This window comes from Felis catus, chromosome A2 (genome assembly GCF_018350175.1).
Source record: "Felis catus isolate Fca126 chromosome A2, F.catus_Fca126_mat1.0, whole genome shotgun sequence".
Classification (NCBI taxonomy): domain Eukaryota; kingdom Metazoa; phylum Chordata; class Mammalia; order Carnivora; family Felidae; genus Felis; species Felis catus.
In genome coordinates, this window is record NC_058369.1 from 168,076,537 (window position 1) to 168,100,632 (window position 24,096).

Here is a 24,096-nt window from a genome sequence, read left to right on the forward strand (position 1 = left end):
GCAAGCCCCAATGAAAACGTTTCAGTAGAAAAGCTTAGCAGAAATAAGGAGTTTTGATTTTTTCAAAATATGCACTTGTGGGGGTGACAGCTATTTACAAAAACCCCATCCCTTCCCAGCAAACGATTCTGCAAGAAAAGTAAAACCCACCTCCTTTTCAAACGCGCTTTTTTGCCCACAGCAATTTAGAGAGCGTCTCGTTTAAAAATCGTTACTATGTTCAAACTAGCGGCTTAGCTGCTTTCAAACTGAGAGATCTGTGACGAGGAGTAAAAACCTGAGCGAGCTTCAGCAGCGTAAATGAGGCATCCTACCGCGGCAGGTCTCCGTGGTCCACCCCGTCGCTCAGGCGCCCGGACGAGGGACGACGCGGCTCGGGCCGCGGAGGCGGTCACGTGGCCACCACTCGGGAGGCAGTAAATAGCATAATGATCCCAGAGCGGCGACATGTGTCATCAGCGCAACAATGACTCAAAGACAATTACAGTGACTTCATCCCGTGCACATTCTGTTGAACGGAAAATGTTTCTGGGCAGAAGCACGTCGCTCATGTTGTGCGCGTGGCAAATACCAGGCGACAGAAAGCCTGATGGTCGTGGGCGGTCTTTAACCGAGGAACGCAAAGCAAATATTTCACCAAGTGAACAGAAGCTTTATATTTAAGATTTCCCAGGCAGGTTAAGTGTGAGCAGAGGCAATCAAGTAAGTTTCTACTAACACTGCCTTTTCCATCAGGAACTCGGGCCGCGACCCCAACACGTGGACGTGGACGCGGACGCGTGTCTTCCGCTACCGTTCCCAGCGCGCGAGTGAACGTGGCGCCTGCTGCTTCCTACGGTCTGTGCTGTGTCTCCTCCCCATCCTCTCTCGTTATCCTCCTTTCCTTTGTCGTGTACTGTTTCCTTCTACGTCTGTGATGTTCACCAACATGAGCTCCGGGACCGTGGAGAGTCGTCTCCCGTCTCTTGGCCTCCGTCCCGGCGTCTGGGACCAGATGTGCTGCACCAGGGCCTCCACGTGCCCGTTCCTTCCGGGATTCCACGTGCGTGCCTGTGTGGGTGTCCTGGCGGCCACCTGAGACTATCAGCGAGAGCCCGTGTGTGTACGCCCCACGCCCCCGGGTGGCCCTCTCCTTCGTGGACCGCCTGACAGAAGCGTCCAATCAAACGTGACTTAACGCCGAGTGACTGCATGGTAAGTGCGAGCCACAGGGTGCCAGGTCCCAAGTATAATCAACAGCACGATTTTGCTTTTCCTGTCTGTTTTTTTCCCCCAGAGAGAGGAAAACCGTTTGTTTGTGTTGAATCCCTTATCCACGTGGCTGGCTGATTCTTACGAAGACACCAAAGGAGGCGGGGGAGCCGGAAGGGTGTATCGCTATGAATTTCTATATGCACAGGTACGACGTACCAGAAAACACACCTTGCCACCTGCTAGAAGCCGCGGGATGGCAGTTTTCAACTAGGTGTGAGTCGTTTTCAGAACTCTAATGTGCGTTAAAAACTCAGCAATAATTCCTCCAGTTGTGCCAGCAGAACAGATTGTTAAACCCAAGCATTCAGCCTGTCAAGACCAGGGGCCCACGTCCTGAAGCCTCCAAGAGCACCGGGGAAGAAACCGGCCGTCTGCACGCCGATGTGTCTTTCGGGGGGGGGGGGGCGCCAGCCCTGCTCCTGCGCCCACGGGGCCTTGCCTTCACCCTGACCCCACGACCCGGGAGGGGTGCGGGGCCGCGCCTCTACTCTGAGATCTCGGAGAGGACGCACGCGTGTTTTCTTTCTGAATGCCTACCCACCTGCCCCTGCATCTGTTCTGACACCTCGAGCAAACTTCACAGAACGTTTTCTTAGAAACAAGCAGATATCAAACCTGAGTTTTTGAGCCACTTTTCCCGACACTAAGTGTTCATGGGAGAATTTACTGAGAAACGGTAGCTTCGGAAATCGATGTGAGGGAGGCTGACTTAGGAGCTGAAGTTACTTTCGTATTTTATTTGTCTGAGTTGAGATTTAAGTAGATTATAGGCTACACCAGACACACATGGATGTTTGCTCGTGGGTATTTTCTGAGAACCAGACAGCTGGCTCCCACATTTGGCCGATTTCTTATGACATTCAGGACATCTGACCAGCCACAGGCGTCCGTGCGTACCTGTATTCGTTCCGTGCATTCCGAATGAAAACTTGAACAGGTTTTTTCTCCCTCGATAAAGAGTGGAATGAAAGCAAGTTTAGCTTCAAGTTTGGGGAGTTGCAGACCCGTTCCCGTAAAGAAGTCTGCGTGCAGTTTCGAGCAAGCGGGCGTTACTGCCCCGAGTCAGTCCGCGTCCCAGGCGCAGCCACGCTGCGCTCTCAGGCGGGGCTGGCGGGCGTCCCTCCGCCGTGCTGAGCAGGAAAACAGGGTTCCCGTTTACTTTCCTGACCTCTGATCTCAAAGCGAAGACTGCACGGTATTTACGAGCCGAGGACTTCCCTGGCATTTGACGAGGCCAAGTACAGACGTGACAGATGCAGTTCTGCTACTTCTCTTCCGCACGGCCAGGGTCTTCTGGGGCTGGGACCGTTAGCTTTGCGTCCAACCGCCGCTCGGAAGCTCATTGTCACCGTCCTCCGGCTACTTCAGGAAGAAGAGGTTCCGTGCTTCTTTCTTAGAGCCCGAGTTAAAAAAAGAGAAAGAATTGTGGCACGAGATAAAAGGGAAACGTAAACGAGGCCTTAAATCCGTCTCTCTCGGGCATCGCCTTCGGACCAGGCCCCCGCCCGGTAGGCCCGGGGAGGCCGGAACGCGGGAGCGCTGCTGCAGGTGTCCAGGGGGCAGCGGGTTCCCGCAACCCGCTTCGGCTTCAAGTACGCACACATCGGGAAGCTGGAACCCGTCGAAGTGGGGGGAGCTGGGCACGTCCCAACTCTGGACTCGCATCGTTCAGACCTGAAAAGAATTGCGTTATTTCTCTTCCTGGCCCCGTGACGTGGTTTGCGCCCGGGACACGGAGCCCATCAGGAGGATGCGGCTCTCCAGGCGGATCTGAGCCGCCGTCACTACGGGCCCCCGAGAGGGCACCACATCCAGGCACTTAGAGTCCCCAACCTCACCAGAAACGATTCTCTGTCTACAGAACGAGAGACTGGAAACCGATGGGGCTCTGGCTTGATTTCGGAATCCGAAATGACACAAAAGCACCGGGCACGGCACAGGGCACTTACTGAGAGAGACCGAATGGCTCCGAATGAGAACCTTCGGGACACGGAGGGAACCGACCCTTGAGGGCCACCTGTGCCGAAGTAACGAGGCTCCTTCCTAAAAATAACTGCAGGAGCTGAGGTCTGGGCTCAGGGGGTGTAGACAGAGCAGCAGACCGGCTCTTAACCCACTTCCTCGCGGCAAGCATGTAACGCACTGCTCCCGCTGTGGGCCCAGAGGGCCGCAGATGGGGTCTGACCGGGGAGTACCGGACTCCCACAACAGGCTTCCTGAGATACATGGAACCAGCAGCCACGAGAATGGTCCACCGTCCACGGCCGTGGCTTGCGATCACGTGTTCTCGTGTAAAGCCTGCTCCCGGGGGCTGGGAGGGGTTGTCAGGACGAATCCAGGGACGGCCCCGGGGTTTCACGGAGCCATCCACGCGTCACCGGCGCGCTCTGAGCCGGAGTCCCACGAGCGCTGTGTCTGCCTGAACGCACATCTGATGGCGCTGTGACGTCCTGAAGCTTCCCTGCACAGTTTACGGGGCTGCTGAGGGGGGACCACAACCAGCCTCCCCCACAAATCCCCACCGGCTCCCACGCTCTCCGCCGTCAACCACGTGCTTTAACACATCCATTCCGTGGACCCTCATTTTACTTTCTTCCCACTTGGAATCGTTCCAACTTCGTTTTGAAAAGCCAGGCTGAGCATCGATTAGTCCGTCCTCCTCGCCCGCACCCCCCCCACCCCGGCCACTGCTCCCACAGCGTCTGTGACGGGAGAGACCCACACCAGGTGTGGGCTTCCAGGGACTCTCCTTGAGCCGGAGAGCCCGCCTGTCGGGGGTCTCCCCCAGGGGCTTCTGTGGTCTCAGAGGCAGAGAGCGCGGCCCGCGGAGGCACAGCCCCGCACTCGCTCCCCGTCCTCAGGGGTAGATCTGCCCTGGAAACACCCACGGAGACCAGCCTGCGCCCACACCTGCCCGGCGCCCTCCGTCATTTCATCAAGGGGCCGGTGGGTCTAACGTTGTCCATTCCCCCTGAATAAACAGGGAACAAGTGGGTCTGGGGGAGAGGGGCACAACCGACTGTAGATTTTCCTGAAATTCACGCTCCTCGTCAGTAAGCCAGCGGACCCAGGACCGCTCTCTCCCGGCGAGGACCCAGCCCAGGCCGGCTGGTGATGAGTCAGCTGGCTCACCAGTCATCCGGTGGAGACTAAGTACCTAGTTGGCTAGTACTCGGAGGAGACTAGCTGACCGGCCGGCTGAGGCCGTACCCGCTCGTGACCGGGGGCGGGGGCGCACGTGGGGAGGTACTCACGATGGGGCTGGCGTTGATGTAGTCCGACCTGCTGTGGCTGTTCTCCGATCTCAGCAGGACCCTGGAGTGATCGTCTGCAAACAAGCCCAAAGGCATAACGTTAGATGTGCACGTGGGCCTGTGTCTGCAAGGGGCTGTGCGAGGAAACCGTGGCACCGGGTGCCCGTGCAGGTGACGTCCCCTCCTGGGCTCTGCTTAGGCCGCTTACCATCACTTCCTTCTCCAGGAGAAGGGTGTGTGGGCACCCGACTCTAGGTTTCACCCAGTAGAATTTAGATATTTTCGTGTTTTTCTTACACAAATTCAAATCCCAGGATTAGTGTTCCTCTGCAAGATTATAGTTAAGGCCTCCCTTTATTTATTATTCTTCTTTAAGTTTTTAAAAGTTTATTTAGTTTGAGAGAGAAAGAGACAGCACAAGTAGGGGAGGGGCAGAGAGAGAGGGAGAGAGACCCAAGCAGGGTCCGTGCTGTCAGCCCAGAGCCCGACGTGGGGCTCGATCCACGAAGCCACGAGATCATGACCCGAGCTGAAATCGGACGCCTAACCGACTGAGCCACCCAGGTACCCCTGTGGGTTTCCCTTTAAGTAGGAGACATATTTGGCCACATATAGGAAACACGTATCAACATGAATATTGAGATATTAGGCAACTGTTCTGTATATAAAATTCTGTGATCTGGGAACGGCTAAATTCCTGGGATGACAGGAATTTCGTTTTAAAGGGAGAATGGGAGAAAAAGCAAACAGTTACAGAAGGAACAGAGATTTGTGCAAGCGGGGGTCCCCTGACGACACAGCCAAGTGCCTTAACCTGACTGATTTTGCAGCCAGACATATCAGTGGGGATTAGAGACGTGATTGTCAAAGCTTAGTGTGTTTGATACACGAATCATTCTTTTTTTTTTTAAATTTTTTAACATCTATTTACTGTTGAGAGAGCATGAGCAGGGAAGGGGCAGAGAGAGAGGGAGACACAGAATCCGAAGCAGGCGCCAGGCTCCGAGCTGTCAGCATAGAGCCCGACGTGGGGCTCGAACTCCCAAACCGCAAGATCGTGACCTGAGCTGAAGTCAGATGCTTAACCCACCGAGCCACCCACGTGCCCCTGAATTACTCTTTTTTAAAAAAAGTTTATTTATCTTTGAGAGAGGAAGCACGAGAGGGGGAGGGGCGGAGAGAGAGGGAGAGAGCGGACCACAGTCAGGTCCACGCCGCCAGCACAGAGCCCGACGTGGGGCTGGATCCCGTGAACTGGGAGATCATGACCTCAGCCAAAATCAAGAGTCGGACGCTTAACCGACTGCGCCGCCCAGGCGCCCCTGACACGTGAATGATTCCTAATTCTGGTTCCGGAATAACCACCTTCCTGTGTATGGTGACGCCCCTCTTTGCGTGTTTTCAGGAACTTTCAAAGCCGCGCCCTCGGTCGGGTGCGGAGGGGGCGGCGCAGGGAGCGGGGCAGGGCCACTCCCCGGCGGGGAGCAGGCTCGGGGAGGGACGCCCACGAGGGTCCCTCCTTCCTCCCACCGTCCCCGGGCGCGCGGCCACCTTGTCCGTCCTCTGCGAGGAGCAGCTGAGAACTGCAAGCCGCGGAGAACAGCGGTGTGCTCGACCCCGCCATCTCGGCTCCAGTGAATGGCTTCGGGTGTCGTGCACAACCCCGCCTTCTTTTCTTCTGAGAAAACAGAGACAACCTGGCCGGAGCCTAGGAAGCCAGGGATTTGGGGGGCGGTGAGTGGTTCACCCCGGTCCTGAATTTCAGCGGCGTCTCCCGGGTCCGGGCTCCCAGCCTTGAAAGCGGCTTGGGCAGTGGGGGAGGGAACGCGCGGGGACTCTGCTTCGGTTTCATGTCTCCAGGACGTTTTACTGAATCTCTTTTAACAACAACTCTGGGGCCTGGGAAACTTGGTGGGTCTTCGGGACCGGATGTCATCCCACCGGTCCTACCGAGGGATCGACGTTGGCTTTTTTGCGGTAGAGACGAGACAGATGAGAAACATCTAGCGTTGCGGACGAGCCCGGACGTTGCATGGTTTGCTTGGAGGCCATCTGCACCCAAAGGTTGCGGAAACGCCGCGAAGGCACGTAGCTGTGGAGACGTCCCCCTGAGGCGTGAAAAATAATACAAAAACCCCACGTGCTCAATGGTTTTGGGTTCCTGCACAGATTTATTCTTGAGAGACTGAAAACTGGCACTGGCAGGAAACTGAGACACAAATCACCAGAAAAGCTGGTGACCTGTGTCATCGTAACACATTGCAGACACTACCACGCTGGGAAAACCTGGTGCGTCTGACTCCACGTTGCTCCATTTCCTTGGCTGCCGTGACCCGGGGCCTGGAAACCCGCGCTCAGCCCTGCGCGTGAGCGTGCTACTTGTTGAAGGAACGTCGCGGACGGCCGAGACTCCTACAAAACCGCCCGACCGGAGCCCCACGTTCCCCTGAGCAGATACGGAAGTACGTATAGAAATAACGTCACTGTGTCCAAGACTTATAGGACCATGGTGACAGGATTCCTACCTGCAAAGATCGAGTGACCAAGGACAAAGGAGTTTCACGGTCCCTCTCAGACCCCTTCTGGCTCCCGGATGTTTGCGGTCATCGGCCACCTTTGGACTCCAGCCCCTCCTGCCGCCCCTTCTCTCGACACAAAGGAACCCTGCATTTGTGCCGAGGCAAGATGGTTCTCCGGGATGACGGTCCGCCACCTTGGTCTGCTGGCTTCCCGGGCAGGGTCACTTTCCTGACCCCAACACCTGGCCTCTTGACTTACTGGCCCGTCACACAGCAAGTGGAACAAACTCAGACTTGGTTACAGTGACCCGCAAACCAAGTTCAAAAAGCCCAGTTTCACTGTGGGGCTCTTCATGGACGCATCAAGCTGGAGACGGTGATGTGTCGTTCAGAAGCAGGCACCTTTTCTGAAGGCTGTACCTAGTCTATTGTTGCAGCCTACGTACAGTTCTGGAATACAGAAGCAGAGCTTCGAGCTGCTTGCGGAGGGTTCCAGAGGGCCTCCCAGGAGCCCCGCCCTATGAGAAATCGTCTCAACACAGCCGACTTCAGACACTGCCGAGAGTGGCAGTGAGGACCCCTCCTGCCTGAGAACCTTTCACAAAGAGCAGGGTCACGGCGAGAGGGAGGGGAGGGGTACCGGGGGCAAGAACCGGACCCTGCATCTCTGGCTTCAGAGGGCGTGCTGTGAGGGTCCCAAACGTGGCCCGGCCGGACAGGCGCGGGCCTGAGGGCTGCTGGGTGCCCTTCACCTCCAAGGGGACAGCGCTGCCCTGTCCTGCGAGCAAGCAGCTCGGTGAACGCACGCCAGCTGAGTCTTCTAGTCAGGAAATGGAGAAGACGCTTCACAGGTTCGGGAGTCTCGGCGAAATACAGACACAATCTAGGAGCCGGGTGCTCCGAAGGACAAGGGGACAAGCTGCTGGGAGCCGCTGGGCCCAAGCCCGGCTGTGAGGCCAGCCCTGCCGTCACGCCGTCTGCGAAGCACCGCGTCGGCCGCGTCACTTCCCGCAGGCCACCCTTTTACAGGCACCACTGAGGTCGGGACAAGGGCTTCAGAAGCTCCCAAGCCGTGCCACCTTACGGTCGCGTAACTGAGTTTGCGGTGACACGGCGATTTCAAAGTGAACGGTGAACTGGCTTTGTTTTTAACACTGGGCCGTCTGAACCCCCATGTGGGACATCTGAGCCACCCGGGAAGGACCGGAGCGCCAGACAGGGCACCGTGGAGGTACGGTCGCGCGGCGGGGACGACCCGGGGGGTGTTTCGATTGCTTGGGTGAATGCCAACTCTTTTGTGGTTCAAGTTCCCTGTTCATCTTTCTAAAAGGGCCGCGAGGGGAGACGATGAGCTGGCATCAGTTGGGAGTGGCTGCCTCCGCCCTTTGTAAGGGCAACGGCTGAGATTCACTCAAGCTCAGCCAGCAAGTTGGAGGTGAGGCCGGCGGGGCAGGGGGGCGGGGCGCCCAGGAGCACACCCTCGTGTCCCCGGCCCACGCCCCGCAGACGGAGTATGGTTCCTCGGGACGGTGTGCGAGCACAGGCTCCCGCCCCGGGAGCAAACACGACACAGCGGTCGCAACCACGGAGCAAAGTTCTACAGCCACCCGGGGGCTTACGCTTCGGCTGAGAAGGGGGCGTGTTCTTTAGGGTTAGAGAGCTCACCCGGAAGCCAGAAAGGGGAAACTCAGTGCCTTCCCCTCTGTCTCTGGCCCTAAGACGCGGCCGTTTTCCCTTCCAAGACACCCAACGGTAAGTCTTATCAAGGAGGGAAGGAGAAAATCGCCCCGCAGGTGGAAGTCGGGAGGCGTGTGGCACACGCTACTTTTCCCAAGTCCTTGTCCCGAGCTTCTCCAATATTGTCTCTTCTAGAAGTAGTTCCACAGAGGCTACCTTTCTTCTTCCTGGAACTGTGCCCTACATAGAACAGGGGCTACGCCCCCATTGTAGATGGAAGAAGCCAAGGCCCAGGAAGGTGCGATGTTTGCCTTGGCAAAGGCCACATGGCCAGCGGCTAAGAGCCCAGGGCTTGAGTCCCGGCCCTGCCACCTGCTAGCCAGGTGACATTGGGTAAATTATTCAGTATTTTAAAGGCCAGATCTGTCATCCAAAACGTGGGCTGGCGCTCTTACACAGTCGTCGTGATGAACGCACACGTGAAGCACTGGCTGGAGCGCCTCGTGCACGGCAAGGGGCGGAGGCGCAAGTCCAAGGCCACAGGCGGACGGACGGACACAGACCTAACTGATGAAAGGTCAGTTAACTCGGCAAGAGTTATTTACGGTACACCGTGTTGTCAGTGAATACAAAAGGATTTCCACGGACGCCGGAAGGAACAAGTTCTAGAAGGTCTTCTTGATTGCTGGCAGGGCAAAGAGCACTTGAAGGCAGCCCGGGGCGCTTCGGGAGGGCTGCGGCCGAGCCATCAGCTAGCACGTGCCGTCATCCGAACACGTCCCCGTGAACCCGTTGAAGGAAGGTGCGCAGAGGCTTCCTGTGCCTCTAACCCGCCTGCGACACTGAAGATAGTGTTTTCCTAGGCGCCTTGGTTACGTCATTCACGCCAAGTGAACTGATGCGTGTGAGTCAATAATCTTCCCGTCAGGAGCGGATGAATTCCCTGATGTCGAGTGTCTCCAGCTCAGGCGCGTGTGTGTGGGGGGGTCACTGGTGCACACTGGCCTCGCACAAGGGAATTTTCGTCACCCAAGCAGTCGGCCCGTGTCCTCGTGGGGCTTTCCGGCGGCGTCTTTCCGTTACTCCGTTTCCTTTACTTTGACGGCGTGGCCAGTGGGGACGCGCGGTGAGAGCGGTGACCCGCCAGCGTTCTGTGCTGGAGGGTCGGGGCTCTGAGACCCGAGTGGAGACCGGTGCGCCCGGAGAAGCGACGGCATCAGCAACCGCCGGCATCTTCTCCGGTTTCGTGGGTCCACAGAGGGTTTAGTGCACGCGGCCCGAAGCTCTCCGCTGCTCTCCAGCTGGTGTAACGACTGTCGCCAATCACACCCGGTAACGTCTTTCTGTTAGGACTTGTCATAGTTGAGCGAGGCAATAAAGTTCTGTATTCTGTTTGTTCCGAGACTGCCTGGCGTGTTTCTTTGCAGATCTAGGAACCGGATGACCATAGCGTGATCGTGAAACACGCTTGCTCTGGAGTGGTAAGTCCTCTCTAGAGAGGTTGGCTCAAGCTTCTGTCCGGGGCTTCCCTTCCTCAGTAGGTAAGCAGGTCTTCTGCTCTTAGTTGAGCTTGCTGAAAACTCTTAGTTCAACCTATAAAGATCACCGAACGTCCCAGATGAAAAAGCTCCACCCAGAGGCTCCTCGGATGAGCACACAGCGCGTCTGGGTGGCCCGGGTGGGGAGGTCCCAGATTCACAGCACCCTCCCGCGCCCGGAGGTGGTGACAGAACGAGGCCGGTCCGGTGCCCCGGCCGTCCGTCACGCGCCACAGAGGCTCACGTCGACTTCCCGTCCCCGACTCAGAAACAGGTCTCAAGTCACACGGCGGCCGGCAGTCCCTGGTCACGGGGGCTGGTCTGCTTTCTAGTTGCTTCGATAGTTTCACCAGCCTCTCTACCGATGTCTCAACAAGAAATCCCAAATAGGACTGCCAGCCTGCTCTGTGTGAATGACAGCGCAGTGCGTGACAAAGGCCCGGACCACAGCGGGACACCCACCCCGGAGGCAGTTCCGGATGCGTGCGAGCCTCGCCCACCGCTGTGCGCCTGCCCGGGAAAGGCACGCTCTGGGCACCGATGCTGGTGTTGCCGGTGTCTGCGTCCTGGCATTGCCCACCCAGCCCCCCAGGGCTCTGGAGGCACGTGGGGCCAAAAGTTGACCTGAGAAACGCTTGTCTCCACAACACAAGATATGTCAGCATCCCGAACCCCCGGTACCACAGACGCGCCCCAGGTGGAGATGTCTGGTGTCCTTGTGGGAAGGGGGACTTGGGACACAGAGGCAGACGCAGAAAGGTGATGACATGTGGGCAGCGAGGGCACAGCCAGCCGGCTGCGGCCCGCAGAGAGCCTGGACGGAGCCAGCCCTGCCCACGGCCGGGGCTCCGACATCTCGCCTCCGGGACTGAGAATTAACTCCTGTCGCTTGGCTGCTGTCCCGGACGCCACACCCAGAGGCGGGGCTCTGTCCTGCTCTGGCTCGCTCACGGTCCCCAGGCACGCGCACCTCCTCTGTGGCAATCACACACGCTCAGCAGATCAGGTTGTATTCTTACGAGAACACAGCTGCCCCAGAGAACAATGGGGAGACTGGAGACCGGCTGTCTTTTCAAGTCTTCCAGTAACAGTCGCAACATCTGAAGGGCACCCAGGCAGACACAGTGACCCCGGGGGCCCTCTGTAGTGCTGAGACAACATTACTATCCCAGGCCTTGTCAGTAGGATGCTTCTGGAAAAGCGAAGAGAGCTCGGCAGGGTACATGTTCACGCAGGTAACCGAGATTTAGAGCAAACGCGCCGCGGGGAGGAACGCCCAAATGGCCCCGGAACAAGCCCTTTCCCGGGAGAAGGGGTGTGACCCTGGGGAAGGGGGGCAGGGGGCAGACTCCGATCGGCTTCTGGCTTCCTAGGTCCCTGCGACCAGGCCTGAGCGGCCATGCCCCACACCCAACGGCCCAGCTCCGCGGGGAGGGTGAGCTGCTGGTGAGGAGGCGGCCGTCGCGGAGGGACCACGAGACCATGTCCCGGTGGACGACAGACACCCGGGAGTGCCCCCTGGGGAGACGCGGTGCCTCCCGCATCCCAAGGGACGCACCCGCGCGCTCGGCCAGTGTCCAGCAGATAACCCTACCTCGGGCGCAGAGGAGTTCCCCAAATCCGCTGTGCCTGAGACCCCGGGGCGGCCCGTCCAGTGGGGCGACGCCAGCGTCTGGGCCAAGAGACTGGTGGTGCAGACGGTGCCACGTCTTTGTCCCCATCAGAGACCCACACGGAAGCCGGTCCCACGGTCCCTGCGACAGCGGTGGAGCCGACCCAGAGGGCGCAGGCGCGGACGGGGTGGGTCCCCTGTGGCCGCCGTAAGGAGGGCCACCCTCGGTGGCTGCGGGCACCACCCACGAATCACAGCCTCGAGTCTCCGTCCTCACCGAGGTGCCCGCACGCGGGTTCTGAGGGTCCAGGCACAGCGCGCCGCCCTGCCTTCGCCGGCTGTTCCCCGCTCGCGACCCCTCCCCACGCACGTCGGAGCCCCTCCCGCTTCCCGGCTCCGCGCCCCGCCACACCTCCCGGCGGCCCCCTCGCGCCCCCACCCCGCGCCCCTCCTCCCTCCTCTACGCACCCCACCCCACCCCACCGCCCTCCCCCACGCCCCCACCCCGCACCCCCTCCTCTATACACCCCACCCCACCCCTCACCACCCTCCCCCACGCCCCCACCTCCTCCTCCCTCCTCTATGCACCCCACCCCACCCTCCCCCACGTCCTCACCCCCCTCCTCCATGCACCCCCGCACCCCCCACTCCTCCCTCTTCCCCACGCCCCCCGCCCTCTACCACACACCCTTGCACCCCCCGCTCCTCCCACTGCCCTCTTCTACGTGCCCCCCACCCTCACTGCCCTCCCCCATGCGCCCGCACCGCCCGCCCCACGTGTGCCGCCCATTTCCTTCCAACCCCCCATACCCCCTCCGCCCCCACGGCTCCCTCTTCTCTCCCCCTCACACCCCCTCTTCCCTCCCCCACACGCCCCCTACTCCTCTTCCCCCTGCACCACCCTCCTCTACTCGCCCCTGCCCGCAGTTCTAGGGAACCGCCCTACGTCAACACAGCTGATCAGCAAACCTTCCTTCCATCTGCCACGTAAATCCCATCACGTGAGGTGACATAGTCACAGGTGCGGAGGGTTGGGACGTGAGCATCTTCGGGCCATTACTCTGCTGCCACACTCGGCAAAGTGACAGATGTAATCCTTTGGAGACTTGGCTTCTTTCGAGAGAAAACGCGCTCTGCGACCCCAGGTTCCTGCCGCGGGTTAGGGACCCTGCGTCCGGGTGGGCGGTTCTCGCCAGATTCCCCCCAGGGGTTAGGGGTGCTGCGGTCACGTGGGTTGGCGGCTCTCTCCAGGTTCCCACCACGGGTTAGGGACGCTGTGGCCACGTGGGCGGTTCTCTCTGGGTTCCTTCCCAGGGTTAGGGACCCTGTGGCCACATGGGTGTCCTCTCCAGGTTCCCACGGCAGGTTAGGGATGCTGTGGTCACGTGGGTTGGCGGCTCTCTCCAGGTTCCCGCTGCGGGTTAGGGACCCTGCGGCCGGGTGGGTGGGTGGGTGGCTCTCTCCTGACCCAGTGCAGAAGAAGGCACCAGGCGGCTGAGGTCAGCCTCCCTGCCGAGGGAGGGCCGAAGTCACCTGAAGTGTTTTGGAAACCTCACTGGTGGAACAGGGCCTCTAGGCAAGTGGGAATTCAGGGGTCACGGGGAGGGGGAGGGGGGCGGAGGGAGGACGGTTAGGAAGGGAGGTGCACCTGTACATTGCAACTTCCCGCTAAAACCCACCTCCTGGAAGTCCACACCAGTACCAAGGCTTGCTTCTCGCCCGAACTGAATTTTAATAAGGAAAAAATGTCTACATTGGTGTTAACCTCCAGAGAAAAGTGGCCAGATGATCTTAAAGTGTTTATTTGCCAAGAAAGAAAACACCTGTTGGACACTGAATGTGCAACCAGAGGAGAGAACTTTGTTCCAGAGACTCTAGAAGGGAACCCAGCCAAAGAGACACAGGACACCCTAAGCGTTGGAGCCCAGAGGGCACAGGTGCACGTATCCCAAGTGAGAAGGGAGAAACAGCAGCTACAGAAGCAGGGGCTTCAAAATTCAGGAGGCCACGCACGGAGGAGGAGAGGGGACGTAAACCAAGGATGGGGACAAGCGAGGACGCAAACCTCACGGGACACACGTCCGGGAGGCTGACGTCCTGTGGGCTGAGGGAGTACGCACGGGGGCAGAGGAGTCTGACAGCCGCATCTGTTCAGACCAGAAGAGTCTAACAGCCGCATCTTTTTATCGGGATGAGACAGACCTGTCTGGTGCAGATGAAACCACGTAACCAGGTAATTTAGAGGAAATGCACTCAATCGCGACTCTGCCTCGGCCACCTCTGTCAAAGAGAACACTTTTTCAGACCAGGAAGGGCAGAGAAGAGACACTTAGGGGGTGGAAAGACGGTGGGCTGAGTGGACAGAGTGGTGGGGTGCCCACTCGCTGTCGGGGTCCCGGGCGCCGGCCAGGTGAGCGAGGGCAGGGTGTTGCCAGTGTTCCGGGTGAGGCCACAGGAGCACGCCGCTCCCGTTCACGGAAGCCGCGCGGGGACGCGGACCCGCACCGCCACTCTGGATCTCGCGGCGGCCCCGGGCCTCTGCGCCCTGACCGCGTGACCGGAACGGGGCGAAACGGCAGGTCTGCAGACCAGCAGGCGAGTTTCCCGCCGACCCAGCAGGATGGGCAGGCTGCGAACTGCGTACTTCGTGAGGCTCTGGAACGGGAATGTGGTCAGTGGGAGAGTAGCTTCATCAGGGACAAGTCACGTCAGAGAACAAAGGGGGTTGTTTTAAAGTTAAAAAGAGCCGGAGACGTCAAACCCCAAGTGCAGGGGTGACCCTTAACGAAGGTTCATGGTAAACAAACATGGATGGGAATTAGACGGCGCTGGGGTGTTACTGTTGGTTTTCTTAGTTGTGACAGTGCAGTTGTCGTAAGTGGGAGAATGTCCCCCGCTTAGGAGGCACCGGGGAAAGCAGTTAAGTAGACGTCCCGATGGCTGAGACTCACTTCGAAATAGTTCAGCCAAAAAATAAGTAAAGCGCACACACACGCTGGGCAAATCGGCGGAGTACTGACCGGCAGGTGTCGAGCGTGGGTGTGGGATGCCACCACCAAGTTGTCATTTCAGCCCGAGTGTCTCCAGACTCTTCCGGTAAATCGTGTGCGGGAAAATCACGCCAGGCTGGTCACATTTCGTCTTCGCGAGGGGCTCCTGGGCGGGCCCGCGCGGGAGCCCCTCCGGTGGGATCTCACTGCTGGCCCGTCCTCCCCAGGGTCAGGAGGGTGGCCTGAGCCTAACCGCTTGACCTTAAGGGCTGGCTCTTCTACGGCCGACGGGGAAGACAGAACCCGAGTCTGTCAGGGTGAACAGAGATACGGCATCTGTGGCATCTGCCCCTGGGTCTGGCACGAGAATGCTCGACAAGCATCTGGACGTGACCGGGGCCGAGAGGACGCCCTCCCGACCCGGGCCGTGCAGCAGGGCTGTTGGCCAAGCCTCAGCTGACGAACAGCCACCGATGTCCCCGCACGGGTCTGTGCCCACGTGCGGGAGGCTCGGGGGAACAGGGCCCCGCAACGACCCTGTCGGATGTATTTCTCTGGAAAACGTGAAGACGCAGAAGTCCCGTTCATAACAGGTACAGGTGGCTTGGCGGCAGACGGAGGCACTACATTGAACCAGGAATCCAGATCTTCATGACTTCGAATGAGGACGGATGTGAAGCACCTCTCAGGCACCTGTGTGAGGGCGTGGGGACCGGGATCCCGGGGGACAGAAGGGGCCCTCGGACTTCAGCTGATGGCGACCCCAAGACGAGCGGACCTCGTGGCTTGTGACGGGCCTGCTGCGCAGTGAATGTGAGATTGCGGCAGACGGCGGCGTGCCCAGGGCGGGGAGGGGTGCGCCCACGCCCTCTGAAGGGCCACCGGATCGCTCTGGCCAAAGAGACTGGAGCCCGTCTGGAGGGGTCAGGCCCAGCGGGTGGCGGCCTCAGGGCCCCCACGGCGTCAAGGGTCGTGAGTAGCCCCGCGAAGGGAATGCTGGGGCGGACACAGCCACGCCGTAGGGGGTCTCCCGAGTGGCTAAATTGTGCCAGCAGTTGACGCCCTTGGAACCCCGAGGGGCTGGTGGCGGGGTCTGTGCCGTGACCGCGTAAGGATGCCACTTCCAGGCGCCCTCGGGACGTGGCCCGTCGAGAAGGACTCCTGCTCCTGAAACGCCGCGTTTGCCTCTTCCCGACTTCCCGTAGAAACACCACCTCCCCTCTGGTCTCAGGCAGCGCGGCCGCGGGGACAGCTTCCACGTGGTGCAGCCACGAGAAAGCCCACACAGAATTCGCTGGGATGCTTCCTTGTCGACATCAACAAACCCGCAGCCTCCCCGCATCTGGAGGCAGAGATCCGGATGGTTCCGAGACCGAAACACGGCAGCCATGCCCGGTGCTTCTCTGGACCCATAACTTCCTCGTGGAGGTGAGACGCGTGCAGACCCTTCTCACACCAGAAGAGGACAGATCCCGCTTGCTTACCAGATTTAGGAGTCACACCCAGGACCAGTGTTTACGGGCAGATCGGGGCAGGTCTGGGTGGCTCAGAAGTGCCCAGCCCAGAGTATTCTTCTATGGGGAGCCTGCTTAGAGTTCAGAAAAACCAATTTAAACCAAACAGTTGTTTGGAAAGAAATTATTTTCTGTGTGTTGTTTTAAGGACAGCAACGCTTAGCCAAAGTACCGCAGTTCTTGTATGTATTTCAAATATTCATCTCTGGGGACGTTTGAAATTTGTGTCCATTTTTCTGACACAGAAAATGTCAGGCTCGTGCAAAGCATATGTGGGCAGTCCCACCAGCAGAGGGTATGGGTTTGAGCCCCAGCGCCCTCATCTGGCAAGTGCAGGGCTGGTTCCCGGGGGGACTAGAGGCGATGGGGCGGGGGGCGGCTTCATGTGCTCAGCTGTGGCCTGGTGCCACCAGGTGCCCTGACCGTGGGGGACAGCCAGGCAAGGTCAGCCGTCATTCCCACCTGGCCAGGTCCGCGAGGCAAGGCAGGGCGCCCGCAGCTGCACCCTGGCTCCGGAGCTGAGCTGTGATCTCTTTCACGACAAAGCCCCGAAAAGCCAGACTGTGAGACTGTTCCATTGAGGGCCTCTCGCTCGGTCTCTGGGTATCCGGGTCCTGGGCTGTTCTCTCTGGTTTCACCTCTAAGTGTTCTTTGTCTCCATCTAATCTCTCCCTTGTTTTTGTGACACAGAATCGAAAACATTTTTTTTTTTTTGTTTAAGACGGTATGCCAAAATAGCATCATATTCCTGTTCTTAATTTAAAAAGCAGATGAGCAGAATATTGCATAATTCCTCCTAAAAATACAAATACATTTAGGAAGCATATTAAATTCTTCAAACTTGTAAGATGACGGAGCACAGACAAAGCCGGTTCATCTGTTCCTAAATCGTCCTCGGAAACACAGCTCCAGGCTGTCAGGGATGGAAAATGGATATCGGAGCCACTTCTGAATTTCCCACGGGACCTGCCAGCCTCCGCTAGAAGCCCCGGTGTGGGAGCAGGGGACGCCCTCAGACGGGCCGCAGACGAGTAAGGGCGCACAGGAGGGCGGAGGGCAGAGGGCGCGGGGAGCGCGGGCATGACAGGCCCTGGGAAGCCCTGGAGTCCAGCTGGTAAACCCCGCGGGCGCGGGACTGGTGCGCATCACGGACGTCACGAGTCCCGTCTCCCGGATGGAGGACCGTCTGCGTGGACGGGAGGCCCGGGCCGCGGGGTCCCGCCAGGCGCGCCCAGGAACCCGTCAAACCAGGCAACGGGGGAGCGGGGTGGGAGACACCGGGGAAGCCGGCCGAGGCTCCCACCCGCCGCCGCGGGCCCAGCGCATTGCGCGTGCCGGGGAGGGTGCCTTCTGCGCTCACGGGCGCCGGCCGCCTTCTCACAGACACCACCAGCCACTTGCCCAGCACCTTGCGGTTCCACCACGGGGCCGATTCTGTGCCGTGCGGGCCGTGCACGCTCACCAACAGGACGCGGGGTACTCGTCTCTGGTGGAGTCTGGCAGGACCGAGGAGAGCGTAAGCCGTGCCGTCCCCATCCTGCTCAGGGAGGGACGAGGGCCGAAATCTGGTGGGATTTCCCTCTACGCGTGAAGGAGGCCGCAAGTGTGGGGGACAGTGGGGTCCCCGGGTCACCCACGAAAATGCTCCTGTGTCACTGTGTCAGTGTGCTTGCCCTGCCCTGCCGTCCGTGACCAGCACAGCTGCCCCTTCGTGACTCCAGACAGCCAAGAGCACCCGGCCAGGCTGCTGGGGCAGGGGCACCGGCCACCTGCCCCCCAGCGCCTGATCCAAGAAGGGCGGACGTCAGGGGCACCAAGGCCTTGGGACAGGACGTGCTACCATCGCTAAGGTCCTGGCCTGTGGCCACAGGGACAGCGGGGGGCACCTACCCTGGTCCGGAGGGGTGCTGGAGGGAGATGCTTTGGATTTAGTCTTTACCACAAGGGACCTGATAGTCCACGTAAGCGACCAGACCCAGGGACGCGTTCCGTCCCAGTTTGCTGAGTGTCGGCCCCAAACAGCTAAGTGTTCCAGGTACAGGCAGAAGCCTCCTGGACTCCCCATCTAGGCCCTGAGCACAGCGGCCACGTTAGATCCTCGCGTGGCCCCGTATCTAGCAGCAGCCTGGCACGCAGTAGGTACTTAATAAATGTGTTAGTCAACGGCTTTTTTTTTTTTTTTTTGCTCTTCTTCTAAATATAAAACACATAGATGACAAAAGCTCCTCTACTATTAAAGCCCTTCGGGGAAAAACTCCTCAGACCTCACGGAGACAGAGGGCCTAGCCTGAGCCCTCACTGACCTGTTAGAAAACATCACACCCAGAAGCGCGTTCAGATTTCAAGGGTCTGTGACGCTGTCGTCAGTGTCTAAGGCGACACGGGATGCCAGCCTTTAATCTTTCTGACCCGTAAACTCGGATCAGATCACTGCCATTTACATCTGAGCATCTCCCGAGGCATCTACTCCCGAGGCATCTACTGGGCCAGGCGAGGGGGCCCGGTAGGAGACGGCCCGTGGCCATGCCACCAGGCTGCATCATGGGCTCCAAAGGGCTGGGACCTGGGGTCTGGGACATGGTGGTGGTGGGGGGGGGGCTGGCTGTCCCCACCATGGACGCCGATTTTGCTGAGGGTGTGGCTTTGCTGTGCCCTCAAAAATGTCAGCCGACAACATTTTATCATGTTGGCCGTACGTGCAAGGACCCCTCGTCTGCAGATACTAAGATAGTAACTCCGTGCACACGTTTGCTCTTAACGGATCAGTGTTCAGTGAGGGTCCGTTCGCGTCAGGCACTTTGGTCACAAACGCACCTCCGATCCCTCTCCTCTCTCCTCCGTGCAGGGCGGGTTCATACGCGAATCAAAGCGCAACCCTGGCCCGGAACGTGCTAGAACACGGGAGGTTGACGCACCTGTTAAGTGACGCAAGAAAAGGAGCCCCGCCAGGCGGGTTTGTTTGATCACGTCCTCTGCGGCCTCTCCTTCTGTAGGTCACTGCTAACACACTCAACCCCTGACGTAACTTTGTCTCCTACTCGGCGCAAATTGCTTTGCAGAACTGGTCTCTTTGTGTCGCTGCTTTCTGGCGGTGATTCCCGGCCAGAGTCGGCCCTCGGCGACGCCTGTTGACCCGAGTGTCAGGCGGGAAGACTGCCGTGGCACCGACCGGCGCTCACGTCCTGCCCACGACGTGGCAGCCGCTATGCTAACCGCCCTCGGGGCTTGGCGATTCCAAGGAAGACAGTACGACCCCGATTACAGACGAGGAAGAGGTTCGCAGCAGCTAAGAAACGAGTCTCAAGTTGCACGGTAACAGCCAACAGAGCAAGTGCCGGCCGGGGCACAGCCGTCCCCAACCCGGGACTGTGCCGCTGGAGCACAAAGGAAGGAGCCGACCCCGTTTTCAGGCTAGGGGCGGCTTCCCAGGGGTGGTGTGTTCGCCGGCCGGGCACCGGGGGTGGGGACAGCAGGAAGATGAGGAGACGGCAGGCGGGGGCAGCCCAGCCCACCCGTCACTGAGGGCCGCCCTCCCTTGGCCGGGGCCCCCGGGCGGCTACGTACAGGTCAGCACTGCCGGAGAGCGGTTCTTGTGTGCGTTCTCCGCCCTCTGGGCCACGAGCGAGCTGTTGGGCTCCGCCTGGTAGGCACACAGCGCCTCCCACTCCTTCTCCAGGCGGTTCTTGTTCTTCAGGTGGTCCTCCATGTAGGCCTGGAGCGGAAAACACAGAGTCAGGGAGGCGTCGTGACACCCAAGGGGCCGATGGACAGTGCGGCCCACACGTCCCCTGCGGGCACGTGTGAAGAAGCCGGTTCCTACCGGATCCAGGAAGAACACGTGTTCTGCTGGTCGGTTCCCGGGGGCTCAAAATGTGCTCGCTCCGGGCGCGGAGCCTGGGCATCAGGGACACTTGGATCATGACGGGGGGCCCTGTCCGCTATTATGAACTGACCGGGAGAAAGAACTGCACACGTAGAGCCAGACCTGGTCACCTGACCAAAAGCCGGTGTAGACAACGTGTCCGGACAGAAGCCATTTTCCTTGTAACTGGCCCACTGTTCTGGATCCAGTGGGCGTGATGCAGAAGATACGGGCTGCTCTGAGGCGTGAAACGTCACAGAGCTTGTGGCGGTAAAAACACAGAAAATGACACAGAGCCTGTAGTGGGAAAAACACAGACCCGAAGCGATGGAAGCAGACATCTTGACCTTCGGCTGCTTGGCTCTAAGTTTTCCGGGCACCTGCTTGTCGTCAGCGATCGCTAGACGTGGACGGGGAAATGCCTCCGGAACATTCCCTCCCACAAAGACAACCACAGGGGCCGGCATCTCACCAATCTAGGTAGTGGTGAAACGACCGTGATTTTGAGGAAAAACATTGCAAATGACCAAACCCCAGCTGCTTTGTCGTGCCCGAAGGAAAGAGGGTCGCACCTGTAACATCTTGTTTGTGGCTCTTCAGCGTGTTGTGTGTGGACACACATGTTCAGCTAGTCCCATCAACAAAATAAAACACGAGCACGCAGGTCCGGGTCTCTAGTGGTCAGGCACCCCAACGTCTCCCCAAGGATTGGCACCCTGCCAGCCCCCACCGTCCTGTCACCCCAAGTGAGCACCCAGCTCAGGCCCCCACAAGGACCAGGACAGGCTGCTCCATGTCTCCTCCCCGGCCAGCTGCTCAGGGCTCAAGGGGCCCGGGGAGAAGGAAGGGAACTCAAGCCAGTCCTGCTGGGTCCTCCTTCCTCTTATCGCAGTTTGGACTAGCGTGGACTCGAGTCGTTTTGTTATTCACTCAACAGGCACCTACTGTGTCCATGTTGGTCTACAAACCATGGAAAGCCGGTGCCTTGGTGGGCGCTGTGGGAGGGAAGGCATCACCTTCAGGATCTGCCTGGCCGGGGGGGGGGGGCAGCGATGGGCTGTGACCAGATGCCGGGACCTGGGTTATGACTGTCACATATCTTCCGTGGCCCCTGCTGAGGCCACTGAGGGAACCAGCTGACAGCCTTCTGTGCAGACGACGGAGAACCACACGAACCACACAGTGGGTGCTTTTTCTGTGACACGCCCTGGACCCTCCCTGCCAGGGCCTGACTCTGGGACCCCCACCCAGTCCCTCCAGTTTCCTCGCATGGGAAGGAAGCGAATTTAAGTGGCCCAATCCAGAAAACGTCAACTGCCAACTGCTTTTTTTGGAGACAATCATTATGGAATATCGGATGCATACTTTTGTGCCAAAGTTGTCCTAATAAGGACGTTTCAGCATGATACAATATTTAAGTCTTGTGAAATAGTCCTGTAGCTAAAATATGGTGTGGTGGGGGGAGGAGTAGTTCTGGCTCACGTGTGTGGTTTCAGTGCTTCCGAACTTTCCTCAAGATCAGGTATCGTCTGCGAAACAGGCACGGGATGTTATCTCCGACCCTGCACCTGCGGCTGTTTATGTGTTTACAGTCACCTCAACTATGGGGCGTGAAGGCTGCAAGGTCAATTCAATTTCTAAACTTATGGCGAGAAATACACACCGGACTCCAGGAGGGAAGCTTGGTGGTAAGACGGAGGAGGGAGCAAAGACATGGTTTTTCTGAGAACAAAGTCTTCTAAAGTGATAACTTGACTCTATGAAAGTTGAGATAACTTTCCAGCCTCTCGGCCTGTGTTGCTTCCATAGACACTCCTGTGTCTGCCCGGTTCGGGGCATTTCAAGTTGATCTGTTCTGTTAATGTTTTTATGCAACATCACTTATATTAAACTGATGTAATTTCCCCTTTCACGGTTTAGGAGACTTTCCTCTCTCATGTTTGGGGACAAGATGCTATTCACCTGTGACAGGAGAGGATATTTCCATGTTGTCTGTAAAATAATGTGTTTTAAACAACGGCAAAAACACACTGCCTGTGGGGTCCTGTCTCTCAAGGGTGTGGGATGTATGAACTAGAACAGGTACAGTAACCCTCCTCAGACACAGTTGCTTTTGGGAATAACTGGGTAAATTAACGTGTAATTGAGACACTGCTCATGTTCTTTCCCCCAGAGTGAGTGTGTAGCTGGAGTTGTTTTAAAAACTGACATTCTAATACTTTTGTTTTATCTGTGTGTGTGTGTCTGTACATTTTTATTACACATGTAGCATTCATAGAAAAGAAAGATAGTGAAGGTCAGCAGAATGAAAACAAATGCCACTAATAACTCCACCACCCAGAGCTAACCATAAGGCTTCGATAAGCCCCACCCTTGTTGGCATGTGCTTCGGCCGCTTTTTTCCCCCTTGCTTATCACCATCGCTTCAGCTTTGGACAACATTTTTATTACAGGACTTTCTTACCTGAATTGAAAAGAAGCAGAGATGAAGCTTTCCTCTTATATTTGAGGAAGCCGAGGCCTAGATTTTTGAAACCATGAGCCCGAAGTCCCCAGCAGTCAGGGGCAGCACCTAAGCTTGGGTCTGCCATCTGGGATGCTGCTGTTTTGTCTTGGCTCACTGCTGCATCCTTCTCCCCGCACCTTGACCTTCACATCCACAGAACTTCTGGTCCCAGATACCATCCGTTTCAGAAATCACTAATGGAGCCTAGACTAGCACTGCCCTTTGTCTAAACTTCATTTTACTAACCTGCACCTTTCTATCTCAATAAGACTATTTCCCAGTGTTTTGATGTCCCACCCCATATCGCCATCACTCTCTATGCTTTGTTCATGCGGAGTCTTCTGTAATGAATCTATCCAGACTTTAAGGTCAGTGCAAATGCTCCTGTCTCCTTTGTGAGTCTGAGATGTGCCTACGGCCAGCCTCTCTGATCCTCCTTTCCTACGATTCCACCCTCTTCGTCAGACACTTACTATTTTAAAAACTACGTCCTGTGACATTAATCACATTCTGCTTTGTGCTACAGCCTGGTGGGGGGGTGGTGTCAGGATCTTCCTCTCATGAGATCAATATTTTTGAAAATGGGACCCATGTCTCATTCACTTGGCATGTGCTTTGGGCACACAGTCAATATTTGCTGGATGATTGCTCATAACCTGGAAATTTCTAGAAGTAATTTGTGTTACAAATAAACATTTTACGTCAATGACAGCATCCAAAAAAAAAAAAAAAAGCATTAGAGTCTTCTGGAAGTTGGGAGAATTGCTCTTAAAGGTAACATAAGGGCTTTGGAATGGTTCATTATATGTTTCCTCACCGCCTTCTTCCTTTCTGGGTTACCCAAGCAGCATGTCTATGATCCATACCCAGTAGGCATGGTGGCCACTGCAATGTAATGGCAGCCTTAGGAGCCTGGAGACACAGCAACGGTTGAGAAAGCTCTTCTCCCCGAGCCCCTCCTCTTCCTTCTGAGTCCAGACCCTGTATCATCTCCCCGAGTCCTTCTTTGTCATCGTGTGAGAACTCCTGTGCTCGGGATACAACAGCGCCATCACCGGTGTGACGGGGGTGTCTCTAGAACCTGCCGTCCCAGCCGCGAGCAGCTGCCGGTCAGGGACCCGTCTCACGCGCATCACTTTACGCAGCCCCCGTTCCTGGCCCTCGTGAGTACCTCCGAATCGAAGCTTTGAGAAAGAAGCCCTGGGATACACAGAGCACTCGTTAATGGCACTAGACGGGAGCCAGGCACGTGCGGGTGGGGTCCCCCACGACGGGCAGTCTGAAGAGCCAGGGCTCGGTGTTAGTTGGTTCAATTTGAAGAGCTTAGATACGTGAATTTTGATGGCTCCTGTGGTTCGCCAGGAATGTTG

The 24,096-nt window shown here is 57.9% G+C and overlaps 1 protein-coding gene across 7 annotated transcripts in view; it reads right to left on the reverse strand.

The window, feature by feature from the left end:
• The window catches only part of PTPRN2 (protein tyrosine phosphatase receptor type N2), an 801,801-nt gene that overhangs the window by 38,874 nt on the left and 738,831 nt on the right, over window positions 1-24,096 (reverse strand). For all 7 annotated transcript variants that reach the window (XM_023250823.2, XM_023250821.2, XM_045053088.1 and 4 more), the window contains 2 exons: window positions 19,923-20,070; window positions 4,509-4,582 (listed from right to left, as the gene is read on the reverse strand). In XM_023250823.2, coding sequence (XP_023106591.2) covers window positions 4,509-4,582; window positions 19,923-20,070 — 222 coding nt within the window. The remainder of the gene's footprint in view (window positions 1-4,508; window positions 4,583-19,922; window positions 20,071-24,096) is intronic.